Genomic DNA, 22,905 nt, shown 5'->3' with positions numbered 1-22,905 from the left:
CAGTAAATGCTACACAAACACTCTCCCCTGCCTCACAGGAGATGATTTAGAGGACAAGCTGAACCCACAGCCCTGTGGGAGTGTGACTGATAGCACAGCAAACAGGTTTGCTGAACCCTTGGAGATGCTGGTTTGGAAAGGCAGTGAGCAGGAACAGGCTTAGAGAAAGATTAACCCTGGGGGAGCCTGGCTGTGCTAACCTCACCTGACACCCAGAGCAAACAGCAAAACCAACCCCAGTGCTCTGCAGTGACCAAAATAGATCCTGGCCACCACACAGCAATGCCAGCACTCTGCTGGGACCACACCAGCTGCTCCAGGCTTCTCCTTTCCAAGCTGTGCCTTCAGGTCACCCTGAGCTCACCCTGGCTGCTGCAGCAGGTGACAAAGTCCCTCTGCTTCCTGCAGCTCCTGGTGGCTTCAAAGAAACCAGCAGCAAACTGGGTGAAATTGGATCTCCTTTCAGCCCAACTTACCTCAGTCAGGAGCAATTCTCACAGGAATTGCTGTAGGATCCTGGGAAGAGTCCAAGCCCTTCCTTGGCTGCCCTGGGACATGGAGGGAGCTGAGTTTCCCTCCCCAAAAAAAGGGAGATTTAAAGCAGTTCTATTCCAGGTACTCAGCAGTGATTCAGACACCCCAGACCTGTCCCCACTCTGAAGGCAGTTGGCTCCCTGAGCCGGCAAAATTCCTTCCAAATTATTCCAGCATTTGTGGCACTAGGATTCAATAAATTTGTGACAAGTGCCACACCTGGGTAAGACAAGGAGAGGGAGAAGGAGAGGGGAAAATATGGGATCAAACTGCACACACAAAACAATTTTTCTTTTTATTATGAAAACGAAACAAATGCCCCAGGACCAGGGTCCGTGATTACCAGTAACATCAAAGATTACTTTCTAACTTTTTTTTTTTTTAAATTCTGTTTTGTTTGAGGCCAGCAATTTGCAATAAACAAGCTAAACTACTTACATTGACTCATTTCTTTTCAATAACTGACATTTACAGGAATATACTAGAAATGGCACTAAAAAGTTTTAAGAAAAAGAGTTACGGTAAATTTGCATGCACATCATACAGAAAAGTAACAATTTCTTTTTTTTTTTAAATATTAAAAAAAACCCCTCAAAATAACAAAACAAAAATACAACAACAGATCTTTCTGGATTGGTTATGCCAGTATCAGGGCTGTGTTCTAAGTGGCCTGTGTCAAATCCTAGCTGGTGGTTTAATTTATTTTTTTTAAAAATGACATTTTAAAAAGATATGCAAACACCATTTTCTTTACAAAATGCAGCTCAAGCAAGATAATGCTGCTGTGTAAGGAATCCTAAATTTCTCTTTAATGATGCAGAGCCTGCCCACAGTTAGCCCTAGTGGTAACTGCTCAGGGTCGAGAAGAGACTGAGAATTTAAAATCCAGTACTAAAAAGGTTGTGGTTTGTCTTTGTCATGGCCCGATCCCTCCCCTTTAAAAAAAAAACAAAACAAAACCATCATTCCTTTCAAAACAAGGAAAAACAAAATTATAAACTGGTCTAAAAGTCCCCAAACCAGAGAAAGAACTAGATTAGGTAACTGCAGTCTGCTTCTACCACCTAGAGAACAGGGAAGAGAGCTCAGGGGGAACTCAGCTGTGGATTTGCACACCCAGAAGTGATGGGTGGGTGTGTTTGGGGGGGTCACCACCCTCCCAGCAGTGACACAGTCCTCAAACATCAGTCCTACAGTTACAAACCCTGCGGGTAGGAAAGGTTCAAACCACGTCAGTACAAAAATTGAAATTATTTTTGTGTAGACAACACATTTGGTTTGCAGAGAGCTGTTGTAGCCGAGAGATTCCTTCGGGTGATGGATCAGGGCTTGAGCCCCTGCAGATGTGGATCTCCCTCTGGTCCCACTGAGCCACGAGACAGGCTGAGTTTACAATCAGAGAAAAGTTTCACAAAAGTTTTTTTTTTTTTTTTTTAAAGGTGCAGTAATGCTGGTTGATTGAGAAAGGTCTGGTCAGATCTTTTGTCAAAACAGGAATTCGACCGAAAAAGCAGTTTCAATAAAACTCTGTGTGTATGCATACATATGAAATCATACTGATTTCAGTGAAGTTTCCCCTGGAAAACAAAGTTAAACTTTGTTCATTCAAGAAAAATTCTACCATAAAAATTTTCTTTTTTTTTTTTTCTTTTTTTTATTCTTAAGTTTAAAAATGTTCTTTCAAACGTTGCGCGTTTGATCATTTCGAAGTTATTCCGTGACATCCGGACTGACATGTCATGCAATAAAACCCAGTTAAATAAAATGCTCTGTTGGTTCAGTTCCCAACTCATTTAGGACTGCTGCTACTTACTATGGACTGGAAACATCTCTTCTTTCCTGGAGAGATTTGGGATGTAGGAGAGGCACCCCATGGACATGGTGGGGATAACGAGCACTATGAATAATATGAGAATGGAAAAGGACAATTTGGAAATGAGGAGTCATCGATTGCTTTCCTTGCTCATGGCCAAAATGGATTCCTCCTTGCTCCATTCCGTCCAGAACACCTCACTTTCCATGAAAAGTTTCCCAGTAATTGGAAGCCCAAGTTGCAGCTGGTGGATCAAAATGTGCAGGTGGTTCTCCCCATTCCCTGGTGGCTTTGGCAGGTTGTTTTCCTGGGAAAATCCCCAGGCTGGGATGGTTTTCCAGCTCCAGTACAGATCCTCTTCCCATGCTGAGCCAAATTCAGGCTTTTTCCATCACTTCCCATGTGGTTCTCAACCCTTTGGCTCCAACTTTCCCACTGATTTTGGTGCCACATTCCCAATTTTTGTATGGCCACATTGCCTCCGACGCCAGCTCCGGTTTGTTGTCCCCACAGAAGCCACCACCATGTCACATCAGCAGCACAGCTCAGCTTCAAGCACTCAGGAAAAGGTCCCAGGAAGGGAAAACTGGGAGTTTGTTGATCCAAATGCCGTGGCAGTGAATTGGTTGCAACCATTCATTCAAATTTTCCTTGGTTCAGATCATTCGAGTCGCAGGCAACAGGAGAAGCACAGGTGAAACCCAACCCCGTTAAAAAGAAACCCAAGCTCTTAATTAGGTGAATATTACATTTCCTCAAAGTAAATTCTGAAAATATATTAACAAGGATCTGTATGGGGGAAGGATTTTTTAAGGGCAGAATTAAAAAAAAAAAATAATTCAGAACTAAAATAACTCCGCTGTTAATGGGAAAGAAAAATAATGGATTTCAGGCTGTGTTTCCCAAGTTTCCAGCACAGGGACATCCCTCAGAGCCCAGCACAGCATCTCCTGGAGGCTGAGTGTGCAAAGGAGATCATGTGCTGGGCTTGAGGGTCCTGCAGAGCCTCTCACCTGTGGAGGAAAATAAAATCTGGAGCAATTTGCACCACTGGGAGACCACAGGAAGGTGAATTTTAGGGCTACCCTAAAGTAGAGAGGCAGTTTTAGGGGCTGGTGCTGGAGAAGGAAAGGCAGAAGTTTGTTAAACTCTGTATATTTTTTTTCTTTACAATAAAAAAAATTTACAATAAAACTTCTGGCCCTCAGATTACAATTTGTATATAGTTATAGAACTGGTGTTTTCCTAAAATTGGATTATAAAAGGATAAAAACCCCCGCTGTTCAACCAAAAACTGAAAAACAGAAGGGGGGGAAAGACCACTGGAAATATTACTGAGAAAATAAAATTGTATCAAAGTGTGTGTCTCCCAAATCTGTACAAAACAGGAAAAAAGGAGGCTGGGGTGAAAAGAAGAGGAAAAAAAAAAATCTAAAAATGAACACACCAAACATGACAGAGCACCAGACACACAAGAGACTGGACTGTAGCACCTGCAGGTATAAAGTCCAAGGTATATAAATAGTGGCTTTTTATTTGCTTTGTTGTTGTTGGTTGGTTGTTTTTAATCTGGTTCAAACCTCATTAACAGTCTGCCTGTCTGCTGGGCCTGCAGACCCTGCTTTTGCTTTTATTAGGTTTTATTACCTTTCAAACGACCAATGGAGTTTAATAAATAAAATCATGGTATATACATGAAATTAGGGACACTGAAAACAGGGTGTATTGCAGCAGTGCAGGTCAAAAGGTTAGGCTGGACTCAAAAAAGTAGCAAGCTTTAAAAAAAATCAGCTTTTTTTTTTTTTTTCTTCTCTCCCCTCTCTTTCCTTTTCATTGAGGTAAAACATTTCAGTGCCTGGAACTGCACCCTGCCTGACAGCAGCATCCCTTCCTAGGAACTCACTACCAGAACGATGAGGAGAAGGGAAAAAAAGAACCAAGCAAACTCACAAGCAAAAAGCCCAAATACACACAAAATCCCTCTCCACTTCCCCTGCCAGCTCAGCCTCAGCTGGAGCTCAAGTGGTGCTTTATTTTAAGCCCAGACTGAGGTGTTTGTCATGGAGAAAATCCCCAAGATGTGTCCACTAATGGGCACATGACTTGTGCTGGTCACTGCAGGGATCACTCCAGGCTCCAGCTGACAACTTCCAGCCAAAAAACTCCTTTAATTCAATAAAAAACTTCCATAGAGAGGGTCCATTTCCTGGAAATTCTCTATTTAATGTTAAAAATAACATTCCCAAGAAACTCTCGAGTGTGTCCCTTGCTCCCTTCTTCCCAATGAATCCCCAGGAAAAGTGAAGCTTTTGAGTGGAAAACCAAGAAATGCAACCACTTCTATTGCTCGTGTGCTTAAAAAGTTAAATTCATGCTTCAATACCTTCCTGAACAGGTGCCTATGCCTCTACCAAGATTAAAAAAAAAAAAGCATGTTAGCAATCCACAGTACATGAGAATTTTTTTGGATTTTTTTTTGTTGTTTTTATGTAAAAAGATGATAGCATCTGACATTTTCATCACACTGTAGACTTGGAGATTAAGAATACTAGTGCTAATAACAAATACACCAACTAGTTCAAAAGCTAACATCTTTCAGATACAGTACCATTTTACAGAGATTTCTTTAAAAAAAGATGGTTTTTACCTTGTGTGAGCCAGGCAGGCTTATTAAAAGAGAATATTCTGGGGAGAGGGAAGGGCTGGGAGGGAAATGTACTACAAACCTTGCAGAATTTTCTATTTATCTCCTGCTAAGAGCTCAAAGTTCTTCCATTTTCAACCAATTTTCTCCAGATAAATGTAAATTTTAGAGACTTTATGCAAAGGGGAACTATTTGTCATAAAGTCTAGTCACACACACACACTCAAAGATCTTTGACCTATTAAAAGAGATCCCCCCCTCCCCCCCAAAAAAAAACCAACCCAAATGGAAGATACCTTTTGTAACACTGAATTAAAAAATAAAATTAAAAAAAAAAACAAGTCAGAGAAAGAGAGAGGGGATAAAACCTGACCACCATGGCCCGAGAGCAGGGGGCTGAGGAGGGGAAGGGACACTGCAGAGCGTGGGGAGGGAGGGGATGTCCGTGTGGGGTTTGTGTCCCAAGTGTCCCCAAGCTCATTCCGAGTCGCTGCTGTCTGAGCTGGAGCCGCTGGAGCTGCTGCTCCCAGACTCGGAGGAGGAGCTGCTGCTGAGCCTGGAAGGACCTCCAGAGGGAGTGGAGCCGGATTTCTCTGCGGGGGAAGGAGGCAGGGATGTGGTTACTTGTAAGGAAATGCAACAGAGGAGGTTTGCCCACAGCCTTTGTCCTCCATGGCTTTGTTCCCAGTTTTCCCCAGGCAACTCATTGATTCACAGGTGACAGGGATCCTTAGACTGGATCACCTAGACTAGGTGACCATGGAAATTTTGGGATTCACACAGGAACTCTACAGAGGGTGTAGATGCTCTACAGTGTCCCTCACAGCACTCCAGTGCCACCTCTGAGCACAGGAAACCCCCCTTGGGAAAGCAGCTTTGCATTGAGGAAATCTTTGGGAGGACCATGGGGAGCCTTGGGATTTTTGTAACTTCACAATGGAGAGAAACCACGTGTTGGATGCTCTGTGGTATGTTCTGCACACCAGGCTAACACAGGGAAGATTCCTCCCTCCCTCTGAGGGATGACTTGCCTCCCAGACACCTCCCATGTGCCACCCAGGAGTTTCCACCTGGACAGAGACACTACAGCTCAGTGCCCAGCAGGAACTCCCTGAGAGTTCCTGTCACAGAGACAAACCCAAGACAACACAAAGGCAGAGGTTTTGACCCTGTGAGAAAGTCTGTCCCCTTTTGGGGTGCAGTTTCCACAGCAAACCCAAAGCCATTACCTTTCTTTGCAGGCTTCTTGTTGTTGTTTAGCTGCCCACTGACGTCCTGTAACCGTTTTTCTAGTTCTTTCTTCTTTTCCTGAGCTAACTCTTCTTTTGACTTTGCTGCTTGCTTTTTGCCACTGGCAGCTGTGGGGGAGGAATGCAGAGTTTCTGAAAGTGCAGGGATGCAGGGGAAAAGAATGGACATCACTATTTTACAGGGCATGTACATCTGTGTGAACACTTTGCAGTGACACTGCCAAGATGCAGTGCTCACACAGCAACTACACATCCCAGCGAGAAGACAACACCTGAAGTTGCCTTGCTCATCCTGTCACCACCATCCTGTAACATGCATTTTCTTTAAAAAGAGATCTTCTGGAAAGTATTTTAGAAGATAGAAATATCCATGTAATAACCTTGTCATTACAGGTTACTTACCAGCCAGTTATATGGTCAATAATTACAGATTTGTAATTACAGAATTGTTACATGGGTTTTCTGCCCTGTAAAATAAAGTGTCCCATTAAAGGTTGTCAGGAGGAAAGCATCTGCCATTAAAACTTCCGATCCCCTCACGCAAGAATCTACTCTGGTTTATGTTGCTCTAAACAGAAAACAAAACAAACAAAGGCAAATTAAAAACCAACTGAGCCAAAGGCTGGCAGACAACAGGAATGTAACTGCATCAGGATGGAAAGGGTGAGAAGTACCAGCAACACTCACACTGCCAAGGAAAGGAAATACTCCTCCAAAGAAGGAGTAATTGAACACAGGTGTTGGCCAGGATTGGAAGCACAAGGCAGGAGCCAGATATTTTGCCTGATCCAGCAAGGAAATACCTACATTTCTGTGAGCTGTTTTAAAGTAATGATTAAAAAAAACCAACAAGTAAAAGAAACCTGGAAAGCACAGTCCTAAAAAGGAACACTCAGCACAAGAATCCAGCCAGGGTCAGGCCTGCCAGGCTCACAGGGTGGACATCTGAGGTTATCTGTGTTGCTCTCTATGCTCTGGTTCCACAATTAAAGGATGCTTCCTGTTCCTAAGCACTCTGGAAAATCATTTCCTGAGCTATTCCAACAGTGAAGGATTCAGGGGGAAAAAAATGAAGCAGTATATTTGAAAAGCAAAAAGGAGGGTTGAAGTCTGTGCTTTGCTTAGGCCTTCTTGCAAATCCTGTGGGGAAGGAATGGAGGTGCTCTGCAAGAGCAGGGAGCAGCTTTTGTGTCATAACATTAAAAGCAAAACTCCCTTAACCAACAGGGCCAGGACCACTCCAGGCAAGTGATCCTATTGCTGTCCAGCTGGAGCCAAACTCTCCAGGGCTGCAGGAATTCACTTTGTGGATGAAGCACAAAGTCTGTCTCTCACTGAAACACACACTGAGCAGCAGACTGACATTCACCCTCTGATCTGAGAGGTGATCAGGCCACACAGGAAGAGCAGTTTGGGGTGAATACACAACTCAGACACACCCAGAATCCACGGGTAACCTCGTGCAAATCATTTATCGCCTTGGTGGTTTGGATCCCAACCATGTTTTTTGTTTTCTTCCTAATTAGATGCTAAACTATTCAGGATAAGAAACTGATCCTTCCAGATGTGAGCACACAACACCTGACACAATGAGACTGAAACCTTTACAGTGCCTTCCAGAGGCTGGGTAAGTAAAAAAGGCATCCCACAGGTCTTGCAGAGGAACACATTGGCTCTCCAGGTCTCTGCAGCAAGACACCACAAGAAGAAAGAACAGAGAAAACCAGAAAGTTTCTGTACATTTCCTTTGGAAAAAAGAATCTCTAAACATTCCTGTCATCACATAAGCAACAGGTGGATAAGAGAACCTCAAACCACATGCCCTGACTCCAAAGCTGAGCCCAAGAGCTGGTGAGGGGAACACATGCCCCGAGAGGATAACTTACAAAACGGTTTCCTTTGTTTTTTCTGTAAACAAGATTTCACGTATCTCTCCAGTTCTCGTAAAGTTGTGGGCTTCAAGGTTTCAAAATCTATTTCAATCTCGTCGGGATTGGAGTCTCTGAGGGAAGGTTCCCTGGACTGGATGATGTGCACCACCCTGCCCAGCTTCTCCCCGGGCAGGCGGTTGATGTCCAGGCTGAGCTGTCGTTTCTCATCATAGGTCATGGGCAGCCCTTCCTCCTCCTCGTCCGAGTCGTAGGTTGCAGATGCCTGTTTGCCTCCTTTCTTGGGCTGCCTGGGGAGGTTGTCAAGCATGAAAACATTCATGAGGACACAGCAATGAATTCTTTTTTTTTTTCCCATCAAACATCCCCCATGCTCTTGGCTTTGAAGCTCTCGTCAGATGGCTGGAACAGCAGCACCACTGCTGAAAAAGTTCAGCAGTCTGGGATCAGCTGTTGTGTTCCTGTTATATTTTAGCCCTGTCAAGTGTGACAACGAGCCCAAGTAGCAGCAGGGGGGCAGCCATGGAATGGCACGTTCTTGGTGGCTGCACAAAAGGCAAGCCCCAAAAACCTTATCTGAGAGCAATCAGGCAGGGATTCAAAGAGCTGGACAGTGAAACATGATGGTTCCACTGCCAGCTCTAAGTTAAAGACTCCCTGGAGTTGTCTGGGAATGGGAACAGTATTCAACAGCAAATTAACAAGTACTGAGCTTCCCCAGGAATTAAGGCCAGGGCTGGAAGCTCTTGGCTCTCCTCTCAAGGCACCTTGGGGAAGGTTGGCTCTCACCTGTTAGCTGTGGTTGTGCTGTTTGCTTTCTTAGCTGGGGCTTTCTTCTGTTGGGCTTGTTTTGGTGGTTGGGCCACCTTGGGTTTCTTCTCTTCCTCAGCTTTTACTTTGTGCTTTTCCTTTTCCTTCTCTTTATCTTTCTTTTTCTTCTCTTTTTCCTTCTTCTCTTTTTTTTTCTTTGGTTTGTTCACTGGCGCTTGGGACAGTGCAGCCAGCTGCTCATGGACGGCTTTCAGCTGGGGGGAGACACGGAAAAATTCATCAAGGCAAGGTAACTGATGCCTCCACAAACCCTTCCCTCTACATCCCAAGATGTAAGTATATCCTGATGTCAAAAATCAAGCAGTTCATATTTTGGGATCTCAGAAGGAAGAGCTGAGAAAAACCATGTTGAAGGAAACGTCCATTAGACCAAACATGCACTGACTGCACAGCTGAGTGCTTTTCCCCTTAAAATGGGAGAAGGCGAGTGTTTTCCTGCCCCCCAGCCTAGGTGGGATTTTTCAGGACACAATTCCTGCTGCTGAGCTCTGTCTAACACACAGACACACAGCTGGGATGGTGCAGTACCTGCTCCTGGAGCTCTGCCAGCCGAGTCGCCCGTTCCTCTTCGGAGTCGGAGCTGTCGGAGTCAGAAGAGCTCTCCTCGCTGCTGTGACTGCTCTCTGTGCTTTTGCTCACCACTGGGGCTGTTGGGGGAGGTGGAGGGGGAGCCTCTGCAGGCTCATCGGGCATTTTTGCAAACCTCATCTCAAAGACATCCTGCAAAAAGGAGGAAAATTGGTGACAAAAGGAGCCTCGGCCACAAACAGCTCATTCTGGCCTTTTAAATACATCAGGGGCTTTGTGCAGTATTGGGTTAATAAGAATATACAGATTATGTATGCCCGTCTAGAAAGCCCAAGAAAATTCTCCCATTACTTTAAAACCAAGGATTTTAATATTTTAGAAGCTGAACATGGCATTGGGTCCGTGCCACATGAAGAGCACAACAGTTCAAGGCTCTTTCCAAGGGCTGGAGGAATCACTGACTCCCTTGCTGGTGCCAAGAGCAGATCCACACCTGGATCTCTGAATTGACACCTTGTACCTGAACTAAACACACTCTGGAGGATGTACTTCCCAACACCTTTACCTGGAGCTTCCTGGCCATGGCCACCACCTCGTGGTCTGGAGGATTGTACTTGTAACAATTAGAGAACATTAACCGAATATCTGCTGCGAAACCTTGTGCATCCTGGTATTCCCGACTGTCCATTTTTTTCTGCAAACAAACAAGCCAAAGGGAAAGGGGAAAAAAAAGAAAAACCATAAGCAAAAGACATTTGTAGCAACTGCATGGAGGACATGTGAACCTCGGAGACAGAATAGCCTTCAAAAATCCCATCGAAGAGAATGGAAGTTTGATTTGGGTTATTGGTTCCTAAATAACAGTCAGACCTTCTGCTTTGTAAAACAAGCAAACACACACCAGGCAGCCCAAGAAGTTGATATTGTTTCATGGCAGTTTAAACACTGAGATTCTAAATTAGCCTTGTTTTCTAAGTAGTAGAACATAAATCTGTCAGGGTCCACATTCTACCAGAAAACATTTAGAAATCATCAGAAAAATCATTCAGAAAAACGGATCAGGAATGAATACAAACAAGGATCATGGATGGAAAGGGCAAGAGTCAACAAGCAAGTTAAAATTACAGGAGTACCTTAAGTGTGTATTTCTACATGTGCTTGGATATATTTGCCTTGTAAATCTGAAAGGGCAGAAAAGATCATGAAAATCTCACTCTGACTTCCTGCTAACAGAGGGCAGGAGGTTTGCTTGGCAATTCCTACAACTAAATAGGCATTTACAGTTAAACTACAACTCCCACTCTTCATTTAAAAGTCCAACTGATAGAAATGGATACAGAATTCACCCTTTATGAACCTACTCATAATGTTATTTCCTAGTGTAGTGAGGATAAATATCAAATATTTGTAACTTGTTCCTTTCTCTTATTTTTCAGCTCTCACTTCCATCCATTTCTCTTGCTGTTTGGGGCTGAATGACTCGGGTTTAGAGGGCAGTTTATAGCATTCCCACCACTTAATTGATTTTATGCATATATTACTACTATGTCTAAAACCTTAGCTCCAATTACTCCTGCTAAAAGGAAAGAGAAGCTAACACTAGATTTCATTTGCATTTAAAAGACCCGGGTTTAAAGAAATTCTCTATTTGCCAAGTGCTTACAGGCCTCCCTTTTGTATGTCTTGGGCACCTGTATCCCCAGAGAAGGGAAGGGGCTGAGTGGCAGACAGGCTGGGGACATGATGGGGACAGACATCTCCCATCCCAGCAGCAATCAGGGATGCTCAGACCCCTAACACGAGCAAAATTCCCATTTGCTCACAGAACTACAGAAATTTCACAGCTACTGTAGACCTTGGAACAGTCTTGAAACACTGCAATGACTCCTGGAGCTGTTTCTTGTTGTGAAAAGGGCAGAATTTCACCTCCAGGGGTGCAGCTTCAGAGGGACCTGATGCAGGGTGGTGATGTCCCTGCAGCCTTGCTCCCTGCTGTGCTGCAGCCAGACGTCTGTCAAACTTTTGTCAGGAGACCTCATTTTCCTGGTGAATAAGCCAGGAGACAGCCTGGGAGCCACAGCACAAAGGCAGAGAGGGAAATAGGTTTGTGGTGCTCCTGTCTGAAAAGCCTCTCAGGCCAATTCCAAAGCAAAACATATGTTCAAACCAAAGGGCTCGTTTATTTTAAAATACATCTTACTGCATGAAAGGCCTTTTTATATTTGTTTGGCATACTCAGGGCCTGATTACTGCCTATGAAATACATTCCAATGTCTGAGGCTTTTCCTTTTCATCCAAACTCAACAGTTTTCTAGCCCAACAGTTTTAATCCGTGGATTTTTTGTTTTGTTTTCTTATAAAGAATAATTAGCTTAACAAAAGAAAGAAAAGCACTTTAAATCGGTGGGCTGGAATATCTCCTGTTATAAATACACTTTGAGATATCCAGCTGCTTAAAAAAAAAAAAAATTAGTACATTTACAACTGCAAATCAGGAGTCACACAGGCAGGACTGGCAGAGGTGCAGGTTCTGCTCTTTCCCTCTCTGTGATGCCTATCAAAGAATTGAGGTGGAAATCACAAATCCTGTCCCTTCAGCTGGTCCCACTCTCAGTCCTAGCTCCAGCACAAAATTCCAGCACATCCCTCTGTTCCTGGCTGCAGAAAGCTCAGCTACAGCCTCTACATCTCACCTGGCACAGTCACAACAGCCAACCTGCCTCCTCTACCACACACAGAAAACAACCTCCAAATCCTCCTGGAGACACTTCTGCCAAGGAAAAAAATGCTCCTGGACTGGAAGGATAGTCTCTGAGGAAAATCAAGCCTAACATAACCACAGAAGCTGAGAGACAAGATGTGTTATAGCTGCAGCAGTGCTTGAGTTTTACTCTCTCACATAATTCCTCCTAGATTAGTTTGAAGGCTGTTAGTTGTGCTGCTTTATCACAGCCATTGTCACTTGGGCAGAATTAAATCTAAAAACCTTTCAGAGCCACAGAGGAAGTCCCTGACACTGGAAAATGACACTGCCTGCAAATGGCAGGTTTCTGTTCCACACAGTTAACGTATTATGGGCTGCATCTCTGAGAAGTCACACTATGATCTACAGGCCAAGAGCAATGATAATAAAACACTCCATAAAAAACCAATACCAGACAGCACTTCAAACAACTTTATTAAGAAAAATACTACCATGTGGAATGACAAACCCAGAGTCTTTAGGTGTGAAAGACTGCACTGGGTTTGCCATCAACCTGTCTCCAATTTTCTGCCCTACACTAGTCAGGTGCAGAGGGAGAATGTCATCTGCACTTGCCAGAAAAGGGGCAGAGGTGTACAATTTAAAAAGAATGAAGTCAGGACTATAAAGAGATCTAAGTATGAAGAAATCACTGACCCAAGAAATCTCAGCTTTGCACCTAGGTTTGTCAGAACACAGCACAAAGATCTCTTGTAGTAAGAAAACACCTAAGCACACATGGAAATAGCAGCCTTGAGGGGGTCAGGATTTCAGTTTGTCCATCTCTAATCTTTCTGCAATTTTCTGGTATCTCTGGAAACCCAGAGCACTCAGGACAGAAGCATGGCATATCGGAGTGTGACACACTGCTCCCAGGTACTACACAGATCTGCCAAGGAATGTGACAGCAATCACAACCACAGCTGCCCTTTTGTCACCTGGCCATTCAGACAACCCCAGGCACTGGCTCAGCTGGCAGCAAAACCCTTCTGGCAATGCTAGTGAAAGGCAGCAACAACATCTTGACCTCCTGCACATGGAAGTCTCACCTCCACCAACAGATTCCAGTGTTTGGCTCACGAGCAGAAGATGGGAACTAGAAAGACATGGCTTTGCTTCATGGAGGGTTTCACAAAACCTCCAAACCTACTGGGAAAAACCAGAATATTGGACCATACTAAGCTTAACTCTTGAGGAGCCAAGCATGAATCACAAAACCCTCAAGTACCTTCCTGAGTACCATCACATTCCAGTTGGAATTGCTCAGTGTAAGCCTATCTGCCCCCACTAAGCAGGTAGGCAGCAGTTTCTGAAAATGGGATACTATCAACTGAATCCTATGAAATAAAGCACCTGCTCAGAGTGCAACACAATCCCAGGAACACCACTTAAATAGCTGGACTATCCACAAAGACAAGAGGATACCATTGTACTTTGCTTTGTGTACATCATCTGCTTTGCAGGGAAGAAAAAAAGCTTCCCTAGGTTATGGTGAAAAAGGGAGAGAGGAAGGAAACCAAATAAAAAAATATCCAGCTGATATCCAAACAGGTTCAGTTTCCACCCTTTCCCCCTCCCTCTCCCCAAGAAGGAGCCAGAGGAACCCCCTGCAAAAGAGGTGGTAAAGGAGGACGTACTTTCACAGTACTGAGATCCATGGGGTGTTTGATAATATCGTGATAGTCATGTAATTCCAAGGCCTCCGCATCCACGGGCTTGTAAAAGGGCCATGCATAGGCTGCGTGCTTCTTGGAGAGCATCTCCTTGAGGATGCTGTCACAGTACTTGAGGTGCTCAGAGAGTTTGCCCTTCTTGCCTGCGTGCTGGGGAACCTCTCCGTCTTCCAGGTCTTTCTTTGGTGGTTTGATGGGGCGGCCGCCGCTCTCCCTGCGCGCGATGATTTTGGCCTGTTTGGGGTCCGAGAGGGGCGTGGGGGATTCGCTCCTGCTGGCAGTGATGGCAGAGGTGGTGGGGGTGGTGGTGTCTGCTTTCCGCTTCACTCCCTTTTTCTGAAACAGCAGAGGGACAGGCTCCATGAGAATGTGCCCAGTTCTCAGGCTGGTAGAAACCATAGCACAGCTCATCCTTGGTTTTGCCTGTCCTCTGACAGAAAAAATGTTGTTTCACTGGGATAAATGGGATTTGTGACCGGAGGCTCCAACATGGCTACAACACCGCACATCACCTGAGCCACAGTAAGCAACCATTTGCACACCTCCAACCCAACCCCAACCATGACACCAAATGTGTGATTGCACTGAGATGGAAGCCAGGACTCTTACCTCGTGTTTGCCAAGGGAAAGGAGGGCGCCCAGTCGATTACTGCAGCTCAGCTGATGCATCGGGACTGAGCAAGTGTCAGTAACTTAAGCACATGTCTGAGTCCCCAGTGGCAGGATCAGGCTATAAGTTCTGAACCAAAGCATATTAATCACCAAAGACCCATGAGCCCTCACTCCCCTGTATTTAGTGGGTGTGCTAAGGTAGATTTTGCCTCAAGCAAACAAACCCTCTCACATAAATTCAAGCTGTGACTGTCCAGTCAGCTCTCTCATGGCTCCTATGAAGGATTTATTTCTCTGGAGAGGGAGATAGGGAGGGAAGAAGTTCCTTAGAGAAATCTAAGGGAAATCTTAAGTAAATCCCAAGCAGAATTAATTTTGCAGTGTGTATTTGTCAAACTCACTTCTGGGCTCATCCTTGAGTTTTAAAATGAAATTGATTCTCAGAAGCAAGTTATTTGGACAGAAACTGAAATATGAGACAGGTTTCAGAGGAGGACAGCTTAGCTGCAAGATCTGACTTACAATTCCTCTAGCAATTCCCAAACAATTGGGTTAAAAAGCAAAACAATTCTGTTTGTCCAAGCAAACTAACAACCAAAACTGTTGCAGTTAATTCCACAGTTCAGATAAAAAAACCCCAGCTTTCTCTGAGCTATGCTTTCATCATTTATAAGGCAATACACAGCTCACTAAGAAAATTTCAATTATTTAGGTAATGTTTTCATTTACCCATAAATTTACATAATAAATAGCAAAACACCAGTGACAACTCCCAGAAGATTACTCAGTGAGGAAGACAGAACTAATGCACCCAAAACCTGCAGGCTACATCAGTCTCCTCCAACTGGAGTGACAGGCTTGTCTTGAACTGGTTTAAAGCAGAGAGGAACTTTCCTAATGCTGGAGCCTAAAAACCTTAAAGGAACAGCCCCAATAAAATCAGGAGCTCAGTCAGAGGGAAGAGATGCTCTGAGCCATTTGGTGTAAAACGGGGGGAATTCCAACAGCCCTGGAGCAGCAGCAGCACAAGCTATGAAAGGAGAGGCTGGAACTGAGCTAGAGCAATCCCAGGTGACACCACCTCGGCTGGAGAGCGTGAAAACTGGCAAAATTCTTCTGAACACCCTCAAACCCAACAGCCAACGATGAGAGAGGGAATGCACGGACCCAGCGGGGATGGATGGGAGTCCAACCCTGCTCAGCAGCGCTGCCTTCCGCAGAGGAAGGGGCCGAGCTGCCCGCATTTACCTTGACGACCGGGGGCGTGGGAGGCACCACGGGCATGATCGGAGCGGCGGGCGGAGGCGGGGCGGCGGCGGCAGGGGCGGTGACAGGCGGGACATTGGCGGTGATGGTTGGCACGGGGGTGGCAGCGATGACGGGCGTCTGTGACACGGCTGGAGGGACGCTCTGGAACGGGGCCGGAGGGGACACGGAAGACACGGCCACGGCTTGCTGCGCTCCTTTCAAACGAGAGGGGAAAGGCGCTGGTGGTTACTGGGGGCAAACTGGTGCTGCTGGACTTCATAAAGGGCTCCCAGGGCCACGGGGAGAGCACAAAGGACACTGTGATTTGCTGGGTGCTGTTAGCCAGGACACAACAAAAATGAGGGATCTTTGATCTAAGTCCTTGTACCACGGGTTTTTAAGTCAGCTATATGCAAGCAAAGTAATTCCAGCTTTTCACATGGAATGTGTGTGGCTCTGGGACTGTCTTTACCCCTCTGATGATCTCAGAGCTGCACTGAGTTCAGCAAAGAGCAGGAGCTCGGGGAGGTGGAACACTGGGAGGTGGTTCATACTGTGCAAATAGGAACAACCACCGCCCTAAGGCACCTGAACACAGGAGTCCAAAGCACTCCAGATTTGCCACAAGTGCACAGGGTGTGATTCTTGGGGTTGTCCTGTGCAGGAGTTGGACTCAGTGATTCCTTCCACCTCTGTATTTTATGATTCTGTGATTCTCAGTAGAGCTTAAGCCTCCTGATGGCCTCAATGTCCTGTGATGCTACATCTGCACTGCCAAACACTGCATACTGGTGTAGTATTAAAGGGGACAAACTTAGTACCAATAACCAAAGTAGTGATCCTCCTCCTATGTTTTATCAAAGGATGTTGAAAAGATACATTATCATTAATTTCTCTGAGCTTGGAGAGAGTTATAGCTCCATTTAGCACCTGAAATGTGGGAAAACAGAGGAACAATTGACTTTCCCAGAGCAACAATTAGACCTTGTTTAGAGGGAAAAAAACTGCAACTGTTTAACTCAGCCCACACAAGCTCCTTTATGAACTATTTTACCACGCTCGGACATTTCAGTCCTAAATCCATTTAAAATCAACTCTAGGTAAGCTGAACTAAACTTAGTTTCCACTGACATGCAATGGCTTAATAAATCCTTTCTGTTGATCAAACTTTAATTCTATGATGTTGCAACTGTGTGTGCAAAAGAACATTACACAGGGTTTAGGGGATTGGCAAAATTTGAGTCCAAGTCTCTGCTGTGTCAGATTTCTGCCAGGAGCCAGGGTGAGCATATAAACCCAAATCTGTAAAGACTTTCCACGCCACGGTCTGGCACTGGCAGCAGACTGGCATTTCTGACTACTTGGCCTTTCCTTGCCATGGTTTCTACTTTTCATAGAGAAGCAACATCATTGCCTGCCTCACTGAAGTGCTGCATGGACAGGCAAGTCACAGATGGCAAGATTTGTGTGACAAATGCAGAGTGGCCTTGAGACAGACGAGCCCTGAAACACTGAGTGAACATCACCCAGACATCTCACACTTTTCCTCGCCACTGCTTTAACTGTGAGACCACACTCTCCCTTCCCAGCCTGTACACCATCTGCAAAGCCCAGCAGCTTGGAAGGTGGGTCAGGCTTTGGGAACAGATCCCAGCATTCCCTGTCCCTGGATGGATCCATACCTGTGCTCTGTGTGCCTGCTGAGGGTTTGCGACCTTTGCCTTTAGGAACTGGGGGTAGCAATTCCACCTCCTCCTGAGGCATCTGGGCAACCTTCTGCAGAAATATCTTCTCCAGGGCTTGGGCCATGAGGACAATGTCGTCTGTGGGCTGCAGAGAGAAGAATATTGTTGTATCATTCACATATTTGTTGTATCATTCACATATTTGAAGCAGAGAGGTTGAAGATCAGGCTTTGAAAACCCTGATGCCCTTCACGTAAATTATGGTATTCAACCTCTGACAATAAACAGATTAGCTCTTCTCCCTCCTTGCATGCCACTCCCCTGCTCTTCTCTTCTGCTCTAGCATGCAATAATTACAACCCCTAAGTGTGCTGCATCCAGAGAATTATCAGGACTTCAGTAGGAGCCTGATAAACCAGCATCCTGTGCAGCAGCGTGGAAGCAGCAAACTGGAACGGATGAGTTGTCCTTCCCTGCTTGCCAGCAGGTCCAGGGGAAGAGTCTAAACACACACTCTGTAGCTCAAACTAATTAATTTGGTTATTTCAGCTATTCTCCAGTCTGGGTCAATGATGACAAATGACTGTAGAAAACATAAGGCAAAGAATGGAGGCTTTTAACAACCTAACAAAACAGCAAACAAGCCAAACCCAAAATAATAAAAATAATAAGCAATCTAAACATGTGTAAGTAAGAAAGTATCTATGGAGACAGGGTCAAAGGACAGAATTATGATTCCTGAACTCCTTTCTGCTGCTAACAGATGCTATTTAGTGCCAGACAGTCTAACACACAGCACTAAAGCACCTCCAAACACCTGCAGAGCACTGCATAAACTGCAGCTCATCCCAGAGAACTAACTGAAAATAAAAGCACTGAAAACAGAACCCCAGAACAGAAATCTACCTATAATTAAAAGGCATATTTGCCATTTTAACTAGTCTGGGGGAAGAAAGAGGCAGCACAAAGACAGCTTTGTGCATTTCAAGTAACGTGGTTGCAATTAGTGGCATTTCAAATCCTTGCAAGGAGGGCCTGGAGCTGGCTCTGTTCAAAACCTGCACAGTGACAGTGGTAGGTGGGTCTTTCCTATGTCTGGTCTTTTTTACCTTGTTATAAATGTAACAGTTTGTAAACATGGTGTTGAAATCCTGCATACATTCACTGGCACTCCAGTAATAGTTGTGTTCCAGGCGCTTCTTGATCGTCCCCATGTCCATGGGGTTTTTTATTATTTTGTGATAATCCTGTTGGAGGAACAGAAAAGTTGTTTTATCTCCTAATTCAGTGTTGTTCACATCATCCTCTAATCCCTCCTTGCTCCTCATTACCCCTCCTAAAAAACAACCCCCCCAAATTTCGTGGAAATTGTAAATGTGAACACATATATTCATTTCTTTTGGAATTTGTATCTTTTTAGTCTTACTATTATTATGAACCTGACTCCAAAACACACAACCTCCAGTCTGGGAATCAGCATTTCTGCTTCCCTTTATAAAAGGCTGCCTCTGGCACTTGCAGAAGTTTATCAGGACTGGCTAAGATTGTGCTAAAAGTTTCAGTCCCCTATTTTAAGAGCATTTCAGCCTTTCCACTTGTTAACCCAGTTTCTCCCTGGGCTGGTCTGGAGCACCTTGCAGAGGCTATGATTAGCTTGGGGATGCTGCAGGGCTGTTCACTGGCATTTTCTTGCTCTGGATCAGAGCACCAAGGCCTCTCTTGCTGCACATAAAGCCATTGGCTGAGCCCAACACCATCCCAGGCACCAGTATTTCCACCCTAAGCAATCCTCAAACCGATGTGACCAACCCAAAGCTTTCTAGGAACACACCACCGAGAAGACGACAGATAACATACCGGCAAATTCAGTTTAATTGCATCAACAGGCTGGTAGAAAGGCCAAGCAAACTGATGCTTCCACAAGGTCTTCACCACAACATTTTGCATATATTGCAATTGGTTGGTTTTCCGGCCAGGTTTATTGGGATTAGTCACCTCTGGAGGCGGTGGATTCACAGGGCCCTGAGGAGCCTGGATGGCTGAAGTGACTGTCGACATCTTCCTGCTCGGGATCTCACTCGCTGTCACTGCGGCAGCAACGGGGAGATTTTCTTTCTTCCTTTATGCTCCCTGAATGGGACTGACATCCCATTTCCAGGGTGCAACCATACAACCTAGAGCAAACTAGAGAGAGAGGAAATAGGGTCTAAATACAGGTTTTTGACACAGGCAGGTTGAGACATTTCTTCTGTGGACAATATTTAAACTCAGGCTCTTTACCCCTTCCTGTAACAGTTTATCTTGGCGATGGGCACAGTTCAAGACCCAAGAGAGCGGAACAGCAGTTCCCAAATTCAAAGGCTGCAGGGAGAGAGCAAACTTCATGGGACTAGTTCCTGCTTTATTTGGCTCAGGGAGCATCTTCATGTCAAGAAAACAACCTAAGAATACAGTCGGGGAATAGAGTTAGGATGTAATGCAGACTCCCATGAATGCACTGATCCAACTGCTAAATCCATAGCTTCCAGCTCCATGTAAGCTGAACTGCATTGTCTCTAGACCCATGCTGACTGGCACTGAGTCAGCTCACAAGGCTCTGCTCTGGTGCAATGGGCACTCTGAAATCCCACAATGAAGAGCAGACGACAGCTGCCAGAGGACCTTGATCCAGGGAAATGAAAGAAGAGCCAGAGGGAGATGCTGTGAACTGGTGTGAGTGAAAGGTGTCACCAGAAACAGCCTAACTTGAAGTGATCTGCACTTCAGATCTCATAAGTGTCCTATTATGCCTCTTACTGCACAAACCTGACTGGTTTTGACCCCAGTTTTGCACCAAAGTTTCAAGATCCAGGCTCAAATAATAGCTGGTGTTATTCTGATATCCCATGACCTAGCTCAGAGAGTGCTGTCATGTTCTCTCTCAAAGGCATATTTGAAATAGAGGAGAATACATAAATTACATTATTGTATTCTGATTTTCCCCTGAAAACTGCAGAGGTAAAAATAGCCCAGTATCACTGTGCCTTGTGTAGCATATGGTAAACAGCTTTGCTATGTCATCTTCCATAAACATTGGATATTTCAACTCACATCAGGACTGCAGCTACCCCTCTCGTGGCAAACAGACCACAATCACTTTCTAGAGGCAAATTATTTCAAATACATCTAGAAAGCCATACAAATATCTGACATATGCTTCTTGGTTGCACAGAGACATGAGCAGAGACAGAAGCTGCAGCAACACAGGAAGGAGAGAGCAGTGAGACACACTAGAAAAAACCCAAAAACCTCTGCTTTGATACAGCCCTAATCATCTCTACTGAATATCTGGACTAAATTTAGAACATCAACTTACCCTTTGAGCTGCTGATTAGATGAAGGCAAAAAGTAAACACATACCTAACTTGGGGGAAATTTGACCAAAATAGCTGTGTACAAACAAACAGATCTGCAGCAGAGAGGGAGGGAACTGTTAAAAACCTAAACCAAAGCCCTGTGTGAATACATGTGATTATTTGTGCAGGGAAAACACAAGTCCAGTTATGATGCTACCACCATTTGTTCACAACACCCACTATATTCCAAGGATGTAGAAAAATGACAGTAGGACTCTCTTGTGCCATGGATTTACATATAGATCCAGAATCAGGCTTCTAGAGCCTCTTTTTTGATAATTCAGGAGTCCAGCTTAGTTCAAAAAGAACTGATCTCTCACCTGATCATGCTGCTGGTGACAGGCAGGGCGACCACCAAGCAGCCAAAAAGGGATGCTGGCATCCTCTAGACAAGGAATTTCAAAACTAGAAATTTCAATTTTGCTTGGGATTTCAGACTTGGAAGGAACTGGGGAAGCATTTTCTCCTGGCGTTCCATCAAGTCAAAGCAACGGCAGAAATATTGCAAAACTCAATCTTCAGATCGAGGGGGGTAAATAGACAAAGAATTAAAACCAAGAAAAAACAGATAATTAGGAAGTTTCACTCAGTCTCCTTCTGGGGAGCTCCCTGCGTGGATTCAGGTTTCTGAGCAACATCCATCATCCAAGAGTATGCAACGCTGGCTGCAGGCCCCTGGTGACCACCACTGAAACATTTTGTTTGCTGTCTTCTTGATTAACAAACTGAATCCAGTGCAAGGATCGAGGGGAAATAAAACACCCACAGAGAGCAATTCCTACTGCTAGAGAGCATTTGGGTCACAAGTTTGAAACTGTGCAGTGTAACTTTAGTCTTCCCTTTAAATAACCTGAGGCTAAATATGATTCTCTTTTCATTTGAATTTCCTGATGTCCTCCTGCCTCTCAAACTCAAATTTGATAAGGATTTTAAATTAATTTTTATAAAATTCCAGGAGTGTAATGCAACAAACCACAGATCCATAGCTCCTGCTTCTCTCAGACTTTCTCCCTGACCTTAGCCAAGCCTTTCAGTATCTTTACCCCACAGCTCCTCATCTGTGCCACAGAGATAGTGGGAGCTCCTTTCTGTCCCCACCCAGCAGAGAAAACTCTCTGGGACAGGCACTGCCTCTCCACGGGGCCATTTTGATCCTCGAGCTTAAACAAGGCTTGTACAGTCCACATGAAAGTAGGATGGAACAGTCATCAGTGACACAAGTCAGAAAGGATTTTAATTAAGAACATTACCAAAACAAGGAGGGGCAGGGCCACGACAGACAACTGGTGTTGGCTCTTTAACTTCCATGCTCCAACTCACTGGCTTTTACACCCAAAAGTGGCTACAAACCCCACTTAACTGCTGGATCCTGCAGAGGAAAGTCAGGAATAACTACCGGGACTACCCTGGCAGTGCTGGAAGTCCTGTCCTGCCATAAATAAAGTTTTAATGTGCATGAGCCTCACTGCACCTTTAACCCTTGGTCCAACAGCTTCCTTACAATTTGCTGGGGAAGCTGCTTTGATACTGGATCACTCTGTAACTTTTAAAACTAAAAATTTTGTTTTTATAGCTATTACTTTATCTTTACAGACTCAAAATGGTATCATTTTTAAGAATGTTAAAAGCAGGACTGTGTTAAGTGTTATGAGGAATCTGGAAGATGAGGGTGAAAATGCTTTGAAAATGTCCAAAAGTCAAGGGCTTTGAATTAAAGACAAATTAATACCTGAGAGATCTGCACCATTTATTAAGTGAGGGAAGGGAGAGCCATGACCATATGACAGCCCAACTTGCCAGACAAATCATCCAAGAGGACAGCCTAGTAGACCCACATACAAAAAATAAACAAGCTTATGTAAATTGTTCCATAACTACAGGTGGACTTGAACTACACAGCACTCCAGCACCTACTGAAAGTGCACTGGGATCAATAAATATTTAAACTATTAGGGACAGTGACCCAGAACATCACTGTACAAGGTACTGTACAAGCCTGGAGCAAAGACTGCCAAAACCAGACATCATGTGCACCTTCCAGTGAGGGGCTAAGGTTAGAC

At 44.7% G+C, this 22,905-nt stretch overlaps 1 protein-coding gene across 5 annotated transcripts in view; it reads right to left on the bottom strand.

Moving 5' to 3' along the window:
- Positions 1-804: 804 nt before the first annotated feature.
- Positions 805-22,905, bottom strand: part of BRD3 (bromodomain containing 3) — a 41,541-nt gene continuing 19,440 nt past the window's right edge. For all 5 annotated transcript variants that reach the window (XM_085076868.1, XM_085076867.1, XM_085076869.1 and 2 more), the window contains 11 exons: positions 19,308-19,634; positions 18,560-18,697; positions 17,448-17,595; positions 15,766-15,980; positions 13,870-14,241; positions 10,055-10,183; positions 9,490-9,681; positions 8,920-9,155; positions 8,128-8,420; positions 6,221-6,349; positions 805-5,584 (listed from right to left, as the gene is read on the bottom strand). In XM_085076868.1, the coding sequence (XP_084932994.1) occupies positions 5,469-5,584; positions 6,221-6,349; positions 8,128-8,420; positions 8,920-9,155; positions 9,490-9,681; positions 10,055-10,183; positions 13,870-14,241; positions 15,766-15,980; positions 17,448-17,595; positions 18,560-18,697; positions 19,308-19,508 (2,169 nt within the window). In that variant the 5' untranslated portion in view covers positions 19,509-19,634 and the 3' untranslated portion in view covers positions 805-5,468. The remainder of the gene's footprint in view (positions 5,585-6,220; positions 6,350-8,127; positions 8,421-8,919; positions 9,156-9,489; positions 9,682-10,054; positions 10,184-13,869; positions 14,242-15,765; positions 15,981-17,447; positions 17,596-18,559; positions 18,698-19,307; positions 19,635-22,905) is intronic.

The sequence above is a fragment of the Lichenostomus cassidix genome, chromosome 17 (assembly GCF_008360975.1).
Source record: "Lichenostomus cassidix isolate B80296 chromosome 17, HeHo_3.0, whole genome shotgun sequence".
NCBI lineage: Eukaryota > Metazoa > Chordata > Aves > Passeriformes > Meliphagidae > Lichenostomus > Lichenostomus cassidix.
The sequence above is the reverse complement of the archived record's forward strand: the minus strand, read 5'-3'. Positions and strand labels throughout refer to the sequence as shown.